The sequence below is a fragment of the Thamnophis sirtalis genome, unplaced genomic scaffold (assembly GCF_051295495.1).
Source record: "Thamnophis sirtalis isolate CommonGarterSnake01/CBP01778 unplaced genomic scaffold, rThaSir2_p1.2 scaffold_10, whole genome shotgun sequence".
In the NCBI taxonomy this organism is placed as follows: Eukaryota; Metazoa; Chordata; class Lepidosauria; order Squamata; family Natricidae; genus Thamnophis; species Thamnophis sirtalis.
In genome coordinates this window covers 10,567,843-10,585,917 of record NW_028261390.1, presented here as the reverse complement: position 1 = coordinate 10,585,917, position 18,075 = coordinate 10,567,843, and the positions used below count along the sequence as shown (strand labels likewise).

The 18,075-nt window shown below is 41.8% G+C and overlaps 1 protein-coding gene across 6 annotated transcripts in view; it reads left to right on the top strand.

Moving 5' to 3' along the window:
- Positions 1-18,075, top strand: part of WDFY3 (WD repeat and FYVE domain containing 3) — a 207,084-nt gene that overhangs the window by 135,491 nt on the left and 53,518 nt on the right. For all 6 annotated transcript variants that reach the window (XM_087724055.1, XM_087724056.1, XM_087724054.1 and 3 more), the window contains 9 exons: positions 14-108; positions 954-1,074; positions 2,024-2,241; positions 5,755-5,990; positions 6,735-6,869; positions 9,251-9,430; positions 13,636-13,869; positions 16,700-16,799; positions 17,536-17,696. In XM_087724055.1, the coding sequence (XP_087580181.1) occupies positions 14-108; positions 954-1,074; positions 2,024-2,241; positions 5,755-5,990; positions 6,735-6,869; positions 9,251-9,430; positions 13,636-13,869; positions 16,700-16,799; positions 17,536-17,696 (1,480 nt within the window). The remainder of the gene's footprint in view (positions 1-13; positions 109-953; positions 1,075-2,023; positions 2,242-5,754; positions 5,991-6,734; positions 6,870-9,250; positions 9,431-13,635; positions 13,870-16,699; positions 16,800-17,535; positions 17,697-18,075) is intronic.

Here is an 18,075-nt window from a genome sequence, read left to right as displayed (position 1 = left end):
TCTGTTTTTCAAGGTTTGGACAATTCATCGCTTCTACTTTGCCTACATTTGCAGTCTGTGAGAAATTTGTAGTCATGGAGATGAACAATGAAGAGAAGCTTGACACTGGTAAGTAGTTCCAGGTTCAAGGGAAAGAATGAAAGAGAAGTTGAGATGTATTTTTGCATTAACATTTAATGTGTGTGTCTGTGTTTTTAAGCTCATGCTTTCCATTCTCTGGTGTGCAGGTAGTCCTTGATTTATGACTGTAATTGAGACTGGAATTACAGTCAGAAGGTGTGCTACCGTGTTTCCCCGAAAAAAAGACAGGGTCTTATTTTCTTTTGAAACTCCCCCCCCCCTAAACACTTGGCCTTATTTTTTGGGGAGGTCTTATTATTTTTGAGGTGCAGGAGGTAGCGAGCGTGGTCACATCATGGCTGCTTCTGTGTTGCAATATTTGGGGGGGCTTATTTTTGGTGGAGGGCTTATTTTAGCACATGCGCTCAAAACCCCGATTGGGCTTATTATCCGGGAAGGGCTTATTTTCAGGGAAACAAGGTAGTTGTTAAGCAGGTACCTTGTGACTGCACTTGATATTACAACTCTTTTTACGCCAGTCAAAATTTGTACTAAGTACAAAAATGTTGTAACACTAAAAGACTATTTACATCTTAACTTGCTTAGGTGTACATTGGTAGATTAGTTTAAACCTATTTTCTGCAGCATGTCTATTTAAATTAATATATATATCATCTTGTAATCTTTAGCTCAAGGAACATTATTCCCGTACAATAAAACTGAGGAAGTATTTGTTAGCTAGATGGATTATGGCCTTAATGTCCACTGACTGTCAGGGCTCCAACCCTGACCTGACCTGACTGAAGCCATTTTGACTCTGACATCGTCTTAGAAAATAATCTTTGCATGAGTGTTCGAAATTGCCTGCTTCAAAGTAATAATTTACATTTTAGGAACCGAGGAAGATTTTGGTGGTCTTGTTTCTGCAAATCTTATTCTTCTGCGAAACAGATTGCTGGATATCCTGCTGAAGCTTATGTACACATCTAAAGAAAAAACAAGCGTCAATTTACAGTGAGTACACATAATCTAGATTTTTCTTTACATAGGTGTAACTGTAACAAAATCCAGGACGATTCTACTTTTGTATCAGCAGACATCAACAAATCCATGTCTGTGCAAATAAATGCTCGGGAACAAAACACCAGATCTTTGTTAAACCCCTTTCCCCCCTGAAAAATTGCCTACTGTGAGGTCCTTGCTGTTCTTAGAGCCATGGTGGTTTTCTCGCAGTCATTTCATTACTAAACTAGGAAACATCATCAGTGCTAGGAGGAAATGGGATTTACTCTTATTTTTATATTCTAGTGGCTCCCTCTCAGTGTTTATGGGAATGGTCTTGGGCAGGGGTGTCAAATTGAAGATCAGGACCACGGGGTGCTTAGATCTTGCCTGTGGGGCTGCCCTGGAAACAATGAAGGACTGGCCCGCAGTGCCTCTGTCAGCAAAAATGGAACTTGGGAGGGCCATGCGCGGTGACCCTTTTCGCTGGCAGAGGGCTGCAGAAGGCTGTCACAGTCAAAAATGGAGCCTGGGAGGGCCGTGCGCCCCCCCCTCCCCGAACTCTGTTTTTGCTGGCAGAGTGCTAGCAAAACAAACTACTACCAAAAATGGATCCCCCCAGGGCCACCACAGGTGCCCCCGACATGAGTGACATTGAGCTGGCCACAGCCACCTGGCCATGCTCACCCACCCACCCCAGGTCAAACACAATCCTGAAGCAGCCCACAATGAAATCCAGTTTGAGACCCCTGGTCTTATTTATTTATTTATTATTTATTTATTAATTAAATCGATTTATAGGCCGCCCAATCCCAGAGGACTTGGGGGATTCCCTGACTAGGCTGTTGTGTACTGTTAGCTTGTTTGTTTACGTTGGTAATTCCTTGATTGGGGCATTGTTTACTTCTTGATTCTTGGTCTAGTGTTGGTCTGTATTGCTAATTTTATGGATCACCCTTAGGGCTTGTGAAGAGCTGGTCCGGACCCTGGGCTTTGATTGGGTTGTGCTGTTTATGGAAGACCATCTGCATCCGGCTACAGTGACCGCAGCCATGAGGATTCTGGTAGTTTTGCTGAGCAACCCAACTATCCTCATCAAATTCAAGGAAGGTCTGAGTGGCGGAGGCTGGCTGGAACAGACCGATTCTGTATTAACCAATAAGATTGGAACCGTACTTGGTATGAGTCCCCACAAATCACCATGTTATCAAAATAGAGTACAGGTGTCAGGCCTGGAAGCTACCTTTTGCATTGGACCTTCAGGCCTGCCACATTTAATGCTGTGGGAAATTGGCAGGGGGGCGGAATATATGGAATGTGAGAGATATAGTCAAAATAACATTCCTTTCTCAGAGAGTCAAGGACGTCTTGCCCTGCACCCAGAGTGGTGTGACCGGAAGGCATCTCCAGTTGGCACGGGGTCCGAATGGGCCATGTGATGGGCATGTGGGTGCTGGGCAGGGACTTGAACTTTTGTTTGGGTGGGGAAAACCTGGAAGCTTTCAGATTCGAGTTTTCCCAGATATGCCAATATGACATCTCTAATAAAATGTACCGTATTTTTCGGAGTATAAGACGCATCGGAGTATAAGACGCACCAAGATTTTGAAGAGGTAAATTTAAAAAAAAAAGTTTTTGCACTCTGCAGGCCTCCCAAATCCTCTGCGAACATCATTTTATGTAAAAAAAAAACAGGGCATGCAGAGAGTGAGAGGCCTGCAAAGTGCTCCTAGATGCCGGGGGGGGGGGGGCAAAAACAAGCAAAAAATGGTCCATTTGTTTGCGAAAACAGCGCCGTTTTTTGCAAAAAAACAGGGCATGCATAGGCTTTGGGAGGCTTGTAGAGTGCTCCTGGGGCCTGGGGTGGGGGGCAAAACCGAGCCAAAAAAAGCACCTGTATTTCGCTTGTTTTTGCCATCCCCAGCCCCCAGGAATACTTTGCAGGTCTCCCAAGCCCTCTGCACGTTCATTTTTGCAAAAGGGGGAGGGGTTCGGGGGGCCAAAAATGCTGTATTCAGTTTATAAGATGCGCCCAGATTTTTACTCTCTTTTTTGGGGGGGGAGAGGTGTGTTTTATAATCCGAAAAATATGGTAACTTTGAGGAAACTCAAGCCTCATAGTCTTCTTTCATTAGGGGTATTGCTTGGAACTCTGACAAGAGGTTGCCCTCGATTTACAACAGTTCATTTAGTGACCATTTAATGGCACTGAAAAAAGTGACTTATGACCATTGCAGCATCCCCGTGGTCACATGATCAAAATTTGGACGCTTGGAAACTGGCTTGTATTTATGACTGTTGCGATGTCCCCAGGGTCAAGCGACCACTTTTTGCAACTTTCTGACAAGCAAAGTCAATGGGGGAAGCCAGATTCACTGAACAACCGTGTTCCTAACTTAATAACTGTAGTGATTCGCTTAACCACTGTGGCAACGAAAGTTATAAAATGAGGTAAAGCTCACTTAACAATTGTATTGCTTAGTAGTGGAAATTTTGGGCTTTATTGTGGTTGTAAATCAAGGACTACCTGTATAATAAAACTTGGACTAATCCATGAGGCTGAATGGTAAAAGAAAATGTTTTTTTGATATAGGAAATTGCCACTTTAACTATGTACTAACAGAAGATTGTATCAGAATTTAGAGATTTGGGGTGGGCTTTTCCCCAGGCTGAGTATTGTGGTCATTATAAAGTTGATCTGATACCTGACATATATATAGCATATTCCCAAATTGGAGATGGTTCCTGAACCAGTTAACCAAAGGAGAGAACACAGATAACTCTATGGCTAGATGGGCCAGCCGAGGAGACGCCCTATGTTTAGGTTCCATTTCTTTAGAAAATATCTCTGGACAATTTCGTACATGCACAATTATTGATCAGTGTGTCTTAGAATTTTTTTTACCCAAGTCACATCTTTAACTGGCCTGTTTATATTCTATAAAAGTTGGTTTTCATCTAAAGAACACAAAACATAATTTTGTTCAGAAACTAGTTTATAACATTGTCAAATACAGAGCATGTTGTTACAGTCTCCCAATTTAATGGTAGAACGCCAAGGGGAAAAACAACTGAGCCACAAGGCTAATCCATTATGTTGACATATTTGAGTAGGAAGTGACATATGTTCATTTGTATGCAAGGGTTCCCCTGAAAGGCCCTCCCAAATGATCTAATTAAGCTGATGTTATGGAACATCTGCTTGGGAGCAAAAGCCACAGCTGCTCTTGTGGTGTAAGAATTGGACCAAAAACGAACTATATGGGAAATCCTAAAATGACAAAATCTTCAAAGTTAGCACTGCTTCCTTGTTCATTGTTCTAACAATGTGAGTGTGACTGATAAGCAATGTTGGAACATCAGCTGTTAGGAGCAGGTTCTATAGAATTTTGAAGGTAGACATATTTTTTAGCGTAAATATTTTTAATCAGAAAGAAAAAATCAGCATGGATATTTTTAATATATTGTTGAGCAAATGCAATTTTTATATTAATACCTTTGTTTATTGGGAATTAACAGACATCACTAGTAGAGCTGAGATGTGCTAAGGGGTTATTGCTAAAATCTGCTCTGAAATTGAGATGAAATTGGCTTGTGCTCAAATACTGAACATTTCTGAAAATATAATTCCATGACTATTTCTTTTTTGTAAAAAAATGTGTTTCATTCATTTTTATTTTTTTTGCAAACAGCAATAATTTAGTTTCTGTGTTTCCTTTCTATACTCATTTGTTATCTTTGACAACTTCAGATTAAGAATATAGATATGTTTTCTTTTAGAAGTGAAAGGGAATGAGAAAGTATTTATTTGGGAGTGAAATGAAGAATTGTTTAATTGTATACTGATTGACCTAAGCAATATTTTTGTTATTATTAAATGCCTGGGGCAATTCCATTTGTTTCAATGGGCTCACATAGAAAAAAGCTCTTAACGGATGTATACATAGTGAAAGGTGGAGCCTATCAGTAAACTTCACCCTTAAAATTTTTGACTTTTTAGTCCAGCAGTTTCCAAACTTGGCAACTTTAAGACTGATGGACTTCAACTCCCAGAATTCCTCAGCCAGTTTGGAGACCGCTATTTTAGGCCAAAGTTTGACTATTTTGAGTAGTTCTCTTATATAGCCTAGCACTCTTCCGAATTTCAATCATTCAGTTGAATAAAAATAACATTGAGAAAAAATCTTCTGTAACCCAGCATTTATTTACCACTTGCTGATAACCCTGCGCTCCCCGGGTATTTATTTATCCCAACCCTCCTTCCATGAACATCACCACAATTTCTAATGTTGGATTTTTCTCCTTACCAGAGGGTGCCCCCTTGTGGAGTACTGTGAAGCTATTACTTTGGCAACTCCACAGCGCTGTACAGTAGAAGCCATTTTAAGGCAGTATGGTAGAAGCCATTTTAAGGCACAACAGGCTGTATCTTAACAGAACACACACCCTAAGGGGTGTTAGGGGTGTTTTACCCCCACAGTATTTGTTTCCAGAGAGTAAGTCATCTGTGTACCAAGTTTGGTTGAAATTGCTCAAGGCGTTCCAGAGTTATACTGGTACATACATACACACACACACACACACAAAGCCATTTTTATATGTATAGATACTGAGGTTGAGCTATTCAACTTGTTTTTCCAAACAGTGTTGATATTACAGAACTAACTTTTCTTCTTTATTTTCTGCTTTTAGGTTTTAATGTTGGCAGGAGTGCTGGTGGCAGATCAACTGTCAGGGAAATTAACCGTGATGCCTGCCATTTCCCCGGCTTCCCAGTTCTTCAGTCATTTCTTCCGAAGCACACCAATGTGCCTGCATTGTATTTCCTTCTCATGGCGCTTTTCCTACAGCAGCCAGTCGCTGAACTGCCTGAAAATCTGCAACTCAGCACACCAGCCCCCATCAGTCGGTGCAACCAGGGTGGTCAGGTAGGAACTATGTAGCAAAATACCTACTGGATTCAGTGAGATGACTGGTAAAAGGGAGCTTTCAAATAAACTTTGCATTAAACCGAATTGAAGCGAATTTTATTTGGCCGAAGGGTGATTTGACGCGGGTACAAAAGCACTTGGGATACATGCAAAGCCACACAATAGTCATAACCATCATAATGCCAATAAAAGTGGGGAGTAAGGAAGATAATAAGGATTAATAATAATAATAATAATAATAATAATAATAATAATAATAATTGGCACACTGGGTGCTATTCCAAAAGCACTGGAATTACATTTAAAACAGCTAAAAACTGACAAAATCACCATCAGTCAAATGCAAAAAGCCGCACTGCTTGGATCTGCACGCATATTACGAAAATACGTTACGAAGTCTTAGGCCCCTGGGTGGGGCCCGACTAGTAACCAATGCCAAATCCGGCGAAACAACTGGCCGCTGTGATACAATAATAATAATAATAATAATAATAATAATAATAATAATAATAATAATAATAATAATAATAATAAAAATAAGATAAGTGCTTAATTGAAATTGGTACAGGTTCTGGTGCATTAAGGGAGCATCTCTCATTGGTTGATTTATACAAATAACTCTGAACTACCAAGCGGTTGAACAGCAAGATTGGCACGGCAATAATTTACAGATTGCTTATAAATGAACACAGAATAATGTAATTTGTTTTTTTTTTTTTCTCTCCTCCTCCTCTGCTGAAGTTTGACTTGGATTCAATTTGGACGTTCATATTTGGTGTTCCCGCATCAAGTGGAACTGTGGTTGCTTCAATTCACAGTGTTTGCACAGAAGCGGCATTTTTACTGCTGGGAATGCTTAGGAGTATGCTAAATTCAGTAAGTACGGCGTCTCCCTATCCCACGAGAAGTTTGAGATATTCCACCTGTTCGTTTTATCCTTTTGTTCGTAAAACGTTTAAGAAAAGTTTACTACTTCTGAATTCTAAGGTAGAATCTTTTGCAAACTGACAGGGAAAAACTCATTTTAAACTCCCAACAAAATTCTATCCTACTCGTTGGCAGTAGTTGCTTTCGTGATGCCATTAATGGATGCAGTATTTTAGGACATGGTGTTGGGTGTCCAATCTTGGCAATGTTTAAGACTTGTGGACTTCAGCCAGCCTTCTGGAATTGCAGTTCACAGATCTTAAAGAAGTGCCAAGGTTGGACACCTCTGTTTTGGCAATAAGTAAAAGTAAGGGAGTTTAATATGTTAAAAGTATTGGTCTAGGATAGAGGAGAATAAGGCTCAGTCTACCTTCAGCCACTCACTGATTTTATTTCTCCCAACCTGACTCACAAGGAAAAGTCTTTTTATTTGTTTTGGTTTTTTTGCTCATGGATGGATGGGCAGAGGAATGTAAATACAAGTGACTTCCCTTTCTTTAAAAAAAACCAAACAAACTACATTTAAAAAAAGTGATTGTCATATCTTTCTACCTATTCGCCACCCCAAGTTTTTCCATGACTTTATCTGTGTTTAATAGTAATAATTAAATATGTTGATATGATCAATTAATAAAATGTTATTGCACTGTATTGTGTTAAAATAATTAACTTTTATTAGATAGCTTTCTGTTCTGACCCCCCTCGTCCCACACCAACACACACTCTGAGCCAAAGATAAGTTACGGCATTTAATTAGCAGACAGAGAGGTCCTTGGCAACAAACCGGCACAGACAAGCTTGGGCAGCAATCCAGCACAGATAAGGCTTGGCAGCAATCCAGCCTACCAAGCTCACAATAATGTTCTCTGACATTCTTTCCTGTGTTGACTTCTGCAAGAGGGGCGTGTGCACAAGCAGTCTTTTTATAGACTGGAGAGGAGCCTAATGACCACCAGCTGACTGCAATTACCTCCTGTAACTGTGCAACTATTCCTGACGCCTAGTAGCTCTTCGGTGCAGGGCATCCAGGAACAACTCACTGCTGGCGTCCGGCTCACTCTCCCTTGTCTCCTCCCCACTGGTCCAAGGCTCAGGTGCCTCCTGGTGGCCAACCAGTCTCTCTGCGCCCTGCTTGGAGTCGGAACCTTGTCCAGGGTCCTCCACATCCTCCAGAGCCGACTCATAGGGCCCCTCGCTGTCGGAGTCTGGTGGCAGCTCCAACGGCTCCTGCTGGGCCACAACAGTTTTCTTTAGACAATATATGCATGACATCACAATCTATTAAATATCCACAGTCTAGCAAACCAAAGCACTGCTCAATAAAGCTGGGATTAATAAGTGTTTTGCTGGGTATTATTGAAGTCTTGTTGCCAAGTAGAAGCAGACTTGTGCTTTTAGAGAAATGGCATACATTAAGGAAAAGATACTCCTTCCTTATGAAATAAATAATGCTAACAAGAAACCAGTTGCACTGGTTTGCTGCAGTGGTTAAGGTGCTGGCCTAGAAACCAGGAGACCGGGTTTTGGTCCTGCCGTAGGCTTATAAGACCAGCTGGGTGACTTTGGGCCAGTTACTCTCCTGTCTCTCTCTCAGCCCAACTCAATTTTCAGGGTTATTGCTGTGGGAAAAATAGGAGGAAGAAGGAGCATTAGGTATGTTCTCTACCTTGAATTGTTTTTTTAAAAAATAATAATAAACACAGGATGAAAATCTAAAATTAAAAAAAAGTTATCCATTCAAGCATACTTAGTGAAAACTACCCGAAAATAAGACCTCCCGGGATAATAAGCCCAGTCGGGCTTTTGAGTGCATGTGCTAAAATAAGCCCTCCCCCCATAATGAGCCGTCCCCAAAAATATTGCAACACAGCAGCAGCCATGAAGTGACCATTCTCACCGCCTCCTGCACCTCAAAAATAATAAGACCTCCCCAAAAATAAGGCCAAGTGCTTATTTCGGGGGGGGGATTGTCAAAAGAAAATAAGACCCTGTCTTATTTTCAGGGAAACACAGTATATTGCTGGCTTCTACACATGAGTAAATATGAAGTTACCGGATGGCTTTGGTCCAAGCTAATTTTCTTTATATTGTGCACCCAGTTAATAAAACAGGTGATGTCACATATTAACATCCCCCCCTCTCCTTCCCTTCCTCTCCCTCCCTCTTTCTCCCATCCAATGTTATAGTTAATAATACATAGGGTTAATTCCTCAATACATTTTACTATTAAGATGCAACTCTAGTCAGAACATTGCCTCTTGACTAATGCAGTTCTCACCTGATTTTATCTTTCAATTGAATAAAGTTTCTGATCTTTCCTTGCCCTGCAGCCTTGGCAGTCTGAGGAAGAAGGTTCTTGGCTTCGCGAATATCCCGTCACCTTGATGCAGTTCTTTCGATACCTGTATCATAATGTTCCAGATTTAGCTTCGATGTGGATGAGCCCAGATTTCCTTTGTGCGCTGGCAGCTACCGTGTTCCCTTTCAACATCCGGCCATACTCAGAAATGGTAGGAAACAAAAGAATCCCCTCCTTTAAAAACAACAACAACAACAACAATCCCAAAACCTTTAATTTATGGTCAAACCTTTATGGCAGTGTTTCTCAACCTTGGCAGCTTGAAGATGTCTGGACTTCAACTCCCAGAATTCCCCAGCCAGCGAATGCTGGCTGGGGAATTCTGGGAGTTGAAGTCCGGACATCTTCAAGTTGCCATGGTTGAGAAACACTGCTTTATGGGCTGGAAATTGATTTGAGTATTTAATTAGCAAACATAAATAGAATTGAATAGAAATATTCATCAGCAGGGAAATTACTGAGAGCCCTCTCTGCTGCAAGTACCAGCTGATTATTCCTGCAAAGATGTTGGATCTTTATTTATTGATTAGCCCTTGGGCCATATCAAAGTGCAGAGTTCCAGAAACAAATTATTACTGAAATTTGACCAAAGCAATTTAAAATGGAATTGGACAAAATACAATTTGAAATGAAATTGGAATAAAATACAATAATTTAACACACAGATAAAATATGTTAAAATTATAGCAGAATGGTTCAGTTGAGATCTGCATATATGGGGTTGATTAGGGTAGATTGCAGGAGTGAACACCAAAATATAAATTTTAACATATTTTATCTGTATCATGCAAAGATGATTTCTGATTTTTGAAACTTACTTAGTGTTAAACGTAAAGGTAAATGTTCGCCTTGCACATATGTGCTAATCGTTCCCGACTCTAGGGGATGGTGCTCATCTCCATTTCCAAGCCAACAAGCCACAGCACTGTCCAAAGACTTCTCCATGGTCATGTGGCCGCATGACTAAACGCCAAAGGTGCATGGAGTGCTATTACCTTCCCACCAAAGGTGGTTCCTATTTTTGCATTTTTCATGTGCTTTCGAACTGCTAGGTTGGCAGAAGCTGGGACAAGTAACAGGAGCTCACTCCGTTATGCGGTGCTAGGGATTCGAACCACCGAACTGCTGACCTTTCTGATCGACAAGCTCAGCGTCTTAGCCACTGAGCCACTTAGTGTTATGGGTGCCTAAAATCCCCAATTCAGCACTAGGTCTTATATGAGGAAAAACGTGAAATTTTGGCAAGCCACCATCAGCTGGAGAAGTCCATGCATTAGAGTATTATGCATGTTTTTGTGTTTAAGAGGCTAAAGGGAAGAAAAACCTTATTTTCACCGCTGTTAGGGATCCTTTGAAAGCTTTGCAAAATCTCATACACGGATTAATAGCGTCGGATTCAAGAGGCTTTGCAGCTCTCACGAGGGAATTAACGCTTGATACGACTTTAACCTTTGAGAGTGAAGGTTTAAGCCATACATCGTCAGGTTGTGTTCTGACCCCCACCCCCCCTCCGGCCTGTGAGTAACGCAGACACAGGCTTGGCTATTTGCCACTCTTTAATCACAGGAATTACAACTCCGTTGGCTGAAAGCCCAGACAACACTCTCATGCAAGAAGGGTTGCCAGCAACTCAAACCAAACAGAATAGAAATACACAACAGACCAGACAAGAGTTCCTCCAGACTGTTACGATCAGTTGTGTCCTGCAAAAGGACTCCTCCCAATTTCTCACTTATATACTCTCTTGGGAGGGGCCAAGCCACAACCACCTGGGCTTGATTATCTCTCATGAGTCTGCCTCCGCAGCTGTTGCTGCTTCCGTTTCTCCGCCCTCCTTTGCCTGGCATCAGGAACAAACTGCCTTGAATCCTCCCCACTGCTCCATGCCTCAGGTGCCTCCTAGTGGCCAACCAGCCTCTCTGGTCTCTGCTCTGATTCTGAACCCTGCCCAGGATCCTCCACATCTTCCATAGCAGACTCATAGGGTTCCTCGCTATCCGAGTCCATCAGCAGCTCAAACGGATCCTGCTGGGCCACAACAGGTTGGTGGGGGTGGGGGTTTGCGCACCGTATTGACAACAGCTGCTGAACACTCTGGGTGGATAATTATGCTGCTTTCATTATGTCCTTTCCAGTATCTTCTTAGCTCGTAATTAGGAATTTAATCTGCTTATTACCACGTATAAATTTTGTTTAATATTTTGCTTGGGTAGATTCCTGCTTAGTCTCTTTCTGTCTGTATCCTATTCTCAGCAGGTAGTTTTCTAGAGGCAGGATTTTTCTGATATCAAATTTTCCCGTTTGGCCAAAGGCCAAATTAAAGTCACTCTACCGTGCTTCATGTCTCTGCGTGGGAGGAGGAAGGACAGAGCAGTGGTCTTTGTGACAGTAGACAGCTTGTAGGCCTCCTTAGCACCATCTGCTGTTCTAGGCTCAGTGACGGGGTGGTTTTTCGCTGTATCATATTTACTTGACCATAGGATGCCTCTGGCTTCCAAGAATGTATCTACTTGCATTGCAGTACGTAAATCATGACTACTTTCTAATGTACGTTTAGGAGAAATTATAATACAGCTAGTCCTTGACTTATGACCACAACCTGGAACAAAATTTCCATTTGCTATGCAAAAGTGGTTACTGTTCGGACCTAGGCTTCCCCCAAAAAGCACGAAGCAGATTCCCTGTCCCGACAAAACCGCTTTTATTAGATGAATGTGAATTCCTCTCATTCACATTCAGCAAAGGCCTGGTAAACAGTCTTCCGAAGATGAATTTATGATCACAGACCTTATCTAGCTTGGAAAGCTGCCATGTAAGTATTGTCCAAACTGTACAAGTGCTGTACAAAAGGAAAAACTTGGCACAGAGTCTCTGAGATTCACGGACAGATCTTCACACTCCTGAAACGAATGAACGAACGAATTGTTTCCTGCAAAAGCCCACTCCTCTTTCACTCTTTTATTTCCTATGGGAGGAGCCATTCACCATCCACCTGTGGCTTTATTCCCAAGTCGACCCTGATTTCTGAGCTGTTCTTTTCTTCTGGCAGCTCTGCGCATGCACACACTGGGAACAGGCTCCAGCTGTTCTTCTGCCTCACTGATGTCTGACTCTGAAGGCATCTGAGAACTGCCAGACAGCCTTGGCCCCCTCTCTGCCTCCAACGCAGCGCCCTCATCTGAGCTTTCTCCAGCCTCCAGGACTGGCCCATGTTCCTCCCCAACCTTCTCACTTTCTGACTCTGCTGCTAACTCTGCTGGCCACTGGCAGGTCATAACAGTTATTAAGAGAATTGTGCCCATTTTTTTCAACTTCCCAACAACGTCCACCATTCAAGTATTTTTGCAAGGTCGTTTCTGTTTAACGTCCAAGATCCACCTAGATTGGTTAGGTGCTGTTGCAGATGGTCCTTAACTTACAACCACAACTGAATCTAACATTTCCTTTGAGAGAGACTGTTTATTTGCTAAGAGACACATTTATTTCAGTGAGTTCCACTCTTGACATTCCTAAATGGCTGTCAGTTACGCTACCTGCATAGGTAGTCCTCTCCCAAAATGTCTATTGCTAAGCAAGACAGTTGTTAAGTGAATTTTGCCCCGTTTTACGACTTTTCTCGCCACAGTTGTTAAGTGGATCGTTGCAGTTAAGTTAGGAACACAGTTGTTAACGTGAATCTGACTTCCCCATTGACTTTGCTTGTCAGAAGGTCAGAAAAGATGATCGCAGGACTCCAGGACTCTGCAGCCTTCATAAACATGAGGATCTGAATTTTGATCGTGTGACCATGGGACAAAAGTCCTAAGGGTCAAAAAATGGTCACAAATATCTTTTTTTCAGTGGCGTTATAACTTCAAACAATAACTAAACAAATGGTTGTAAGTCGAGGACTCTCTGTACATAAGGTAATAGTAAAGGTTCCCCTCACACATATGTGCTAGTCATTCTTGACTCTAGGGGACGGTGCTCATCTTCGTTTCAAAGCCGAAGAGCCAGCGCTGTCCGAAGACGTCTCCGTGGTCATGTGGCTGGCATGACTAAACGCCGAAGGCACACAGAACGTTGTTACCTTCCCACCAAAGGTGGTTCCTATTTTTCTACTTGCATTTTTATGGGCTTTCAAACTGCTAGATTGGCAGAAGCTGGGACAAATTACAGGAGCTCACTCCGTTAAGCGGCGCTAGGGATTCGAACCACCGAACTGCTGACCTTTCTGGTTGACAAGCTCAGCGCCTTAGCCACTGAGCCACCGTGCCCCTTTGTACATCTGTCCATAGTGAGATGCTAAAATAAATAACTGCAATCCATCGTACTCTGTTGTCCAAAACTGATGACTGATTTCTTTTTCAAAAACAGGTTACTGATTTAGATGACGACGCCGGATCTCCGGCCGAAGAGTTCAAAGCCTTTGCCTCTGATACGGGGATGAATCGGAGTCAATCGGAATATTGCAATGTTGGGTCTAAGACTTTTTTAACCAACCACCCTGCTAAGAAGTTTGTGTTTGACTTTATGCGTGTGCTGATCATAGATAATCTCTGCCTTACACCTGCAAGCAAGCAAACTCCTCTAATAGATCTCCTCCTGGAGGTAAATTTAGTACTTTATCGTTGTTTCTTAAAGCAAAAAGAAAAGTTACACTGGATATTTTCAACATTCCGTTGATTAGAATGCAGTGGTTAGAATCCAGCAGTTCGGCGGATTGGCAGTTCGAGTCTCATTGGCTCAAGGTTGACTCAGCCTTTCATCCTTTTGAGGTCGGTAAAATGAGGATTCAGATTGTTGGGGGCAATAAGCTGACATTGTAAACCACTTAGAGAGGGCTGTAAAGGACTGTGAAGTGTAATTGCTATTGCTATCACGGTAATTCTTAACCTCTGGTCCACGGACTCCTTGGGAGCTGCGATGTTGTCATAGGGAATCTGCGAAGACTTGAAGAATTGTTATGATTTAAAACTTAAGTTTTGGGGTCCGTGGCCACAGAAAGTATTTAAAGGGGATCCGTGATGAAGAAAAGATTGAGAATCGCTGGCATATCAGAATAATTTTGAGAGTTTTACAATGATTTGCACCTTAAGAAGCAATAGCACTTAGACTTATATACGGCTTCACAGTGCTTTACAGCCCTCTCTAAGTGGTTTACAGAGTCATCTTATTGCCCCCAATAATCTGGGTCCTCCTTTTACCCACCTGTGAAGGATAGAAGGCTGAGTCAATCTTGAGCTTGGTGAGATTTGAACTGCCAAATTGCAGGCAGCCGGCAGTCAGCAGAAGTAGCCTGCAGTACTGCATTCTAACCACTGCGCCACCACGGCTGTAGAAGGCTATTTGGTTTCCCACCCATCTCCTTGGAGAGATTTTTATGCCAAAGACATAAGGGCAATCCTATCTGTATAATCTCACCTCTGGTTTTCTAGCTACAATATCTTCTAATTACGAAAAGAATTATTAAAGAATCGTTTTTCCACATCTGTCAGCTTGTCTTCCTCCTTTAACTCATTCAGGCGGGAAGCAGCTCAGAAAAGTGAAAAGAGACAATTGGGGTGAGGATGAGGTGCCAACGAATCTTCTCCCCTGCTCTTTGTCCCAATTCCTACTTATTAGGGAAAAGCTTACAGGAAGAAACTGGAAAACTGATAGGAATGTTATGGTGGGAAAGCCATTTTTAAGCAAGGAAGATAGAAGTTTGGAGATAGATGCCACAAGGTATCTTTTGTTGCACAGTTACAGAGATCACTGGGCTTTTGTCCACAAGAATGCAAAGGAACCCCACACTAAGCAAACACATTAGTTGTGTCTCCCAGAAGTGTTACCTAGGAGCAATATAAATCAAACTAGATTGGAATGTACCATCTGGTAGTACAGTGGAATGACCTTACAGTGATCTGACTCAGTGCCTTCCTTTAAAGCCACATTTCTATAAAGGCTCCAATCCCCTTTTCGTCTACTGATTTAGTATTTTCTAATACAAACAATCCCTTTTATCACACTCGCATAGTGTCTTCTTTTATACCAAGGAATAAGTAACCATAAGTCTCTTATAAGTCTCTTTCCCCATCAAGGTCCACAGGCTGTTTTTCCCCCTCCCCCCCCCCCATTTATCTGCTCTGTCTAATATACATTTCAGAACCATAAGGAAAAAAGGGAGAATTATTTGCCTTCTACATTGGCAACGGGAAGGGAGTTGAGTTCTCAAGTGACCTCTGTACCACTCATTAACTTCACCTACAGTGGAAGATAATCTGCTGAAAGTTGTTTTGCAGAACTGGCCCTTTCTGTTGATTTAGAGTGGGGGTGGGGAAACCATGGCCCTTTTATGACTTGTGGACTTCAACTCCCAGAATTCCTGAGCCAGGCGGCTCAGGAATTCTGGGAGTTGAAGTCCACAGGTCATAAAAGGCCGTAATTCCGCACTTCTGATTTAGAATAACCTGCCCCCTCAAAAAAATTAAAGCTAACATCTCTTAGAAAAATAAAAACAGTTTGATTTTTGTTGCTCAGTATCATTTTTTTTTCCCTGCATGGAAATATGTAAAAAGGACATATGGGCTTTCCAGTAGTTTATACTCGGGGCATTGGTTAATTTCTGAGGGAAAGAATTAATAATTTATTATTCACTCTTACACTAAATATATTTATACACTAAATACATTGAATGGAAAGGGTTTTTTTTAGTAGTAAGCATCTCTTTATTTGCTGACACCATTACAAAAACTGATTACATTAGCAACCCAAGAGAGAGAGAGAGAGTAGGGAGGAGGAGTGTTTACTTCAGGTTGAAGTTACAAGGCTGCTACTCCCAAACTGTATCTAAGTAAAACAGCACAGGCTATCAGTATTAAAATGGTATTTGTCAAGGGTGCGTGCGTTTCTCTCTGTGTGTGAACGAGTTTTATTGAGCATAGTAAAGAGAGCCGAGGTGGCGCAGTAGTTAAATGCAGCACTGCAGGCCACTTCAGCTGACTGTTATCTGCAGTTCGGCGGTTCAAATCTCACCGGCTCAGGGTTGACTCAACCTTCCATCCTTCCGAGGTGGGTAAAATGAGGACCCAGATTGTTGTTGGGGGCAATATGCTGACTCTGTAAACCGCTTAGAGAGGGCTGAAAGCCCTATGAAGCGGTATATAAGTCTAACTGCTATTGCTATTGCTATATAAAAGGTTACACGTTTACTGTAGCTCCAGGAATGTAAAGCTCTAATTATCCAAACCTGTTTATTTGAATTCATTTATTATAAAACTGAACTCTGGAGGTGTCTGCAGAGTCATCTTCTTCATGAAGAAGTTGATGGAAAGTTTTGTTTGCACCAGGTGCCAGATGGCACAATGTTTAATGCATCTTAAATTTGCCACAGTTCCTAGTAACATTTCAGAACAGCTTCCTCTGATGACATCTCATTATCCTTATTCTGCCTTTCTAGGCCTCTCCGGAAAGATCGACGAGGGCCCAACAAAAAGAATTTCAGACTTATATATTGGATAGTGTTATGGACCACTTGCTTGCTGCTGATGTTTTATTGGGTAAACATTTGCTTACATGCTTTTATCCCTAACGAACCTCCTTCAAATCCTTAAAAGAACATAACTGATGAATTGCTGTAAATACAAAATGTCGTTCCTACTCATCAATTAAAAAATTATGAATTACTCTAGTTGAGAACGATCCATTAAAACAAGAGCAGTTGCTCTGCAAGCTTAAGAATTCTGATACTGCATAATGATACTGTTTGGTGTGTAATTGTACTTCTATGGATAAATTGTTTTCTGGTATTAATGTTAGTTTTATGGAATATCCTTATATGCTCTGTGTCAACTTGTGAAGCATCCTTAGCCTGCTCTCAAGTTGCCATAAGTGTTGGGGAGAACTGATGGAGCAACATGGCAGCCACAACCAGAAGCACATTCCACGCATATCTTTCCCCAAGCTGTCTCCCAGGTTACCTGCAACAGCTGGAGGGGTGTGTTCTTTACAGCCCACGAAGGTGCTCCGGTTGGAGAATGTGATTTATGATATACCCTGGGCGGAATGGGGGAAACAGGGTCATAATTGAGCTGCAAATTACGTGGGGTCAGAGTTGGCTTCACTTGGGTACCTGCCGACATGTTGCTCCTAATAAATAACTGGATTTCTTTTGAAGTTTGGCTCGAGGCTCATGATTTAATTAGGGCATCCGTGGGAGGGTGGAATGGGGTATTGTTATTTTTTTGTAGGTATTCATTTTTGGAATGAAATTCTTCTGCTGTTTTCCTTGTGTAGGTGAGGATGCATCTTTGCCTATCACCAGTGGAGGAAGCTACCAGGTGCTTGTCAACAATGTATTCTATTTCACGCAGCGTGTGGTAGATAAACTTTGGCAAGGGATGTTCAACAAGGAATCAAAGTTGCTTATAGATTTCACACTCCAATTAATTGCACAGGTATGCTCACATGATTTTGTGTTCAAATAACAATTTCATTGGTTACCTAGACAGACAATACTTCCTGTACTTGTTTTCCTGTAAATATTTCTTTCCATAGAAACTTGTAGTAAAGATGGAAAGATTTATGAGCGTTGAAAATAAACCTTTATGCTTTCCTTTTCTCATACTTCATTGAATCAAAGTTAAAGTGGGCTATATGCTTGTTCACAAGTTGGAGATGACCTCCTCTTAAACCAGTTTTCTCCTCCTTCCTCAGTTGTATTGGCACAAACAGCAGCTTCTGTTGTTGAAGTCAGATCTTGTATCTGGCAATCACATTAGAACGATAGGGGCAACTGTTTTCCAACCTGTAAAGCTTCCAAACAGTTGTGCCTTT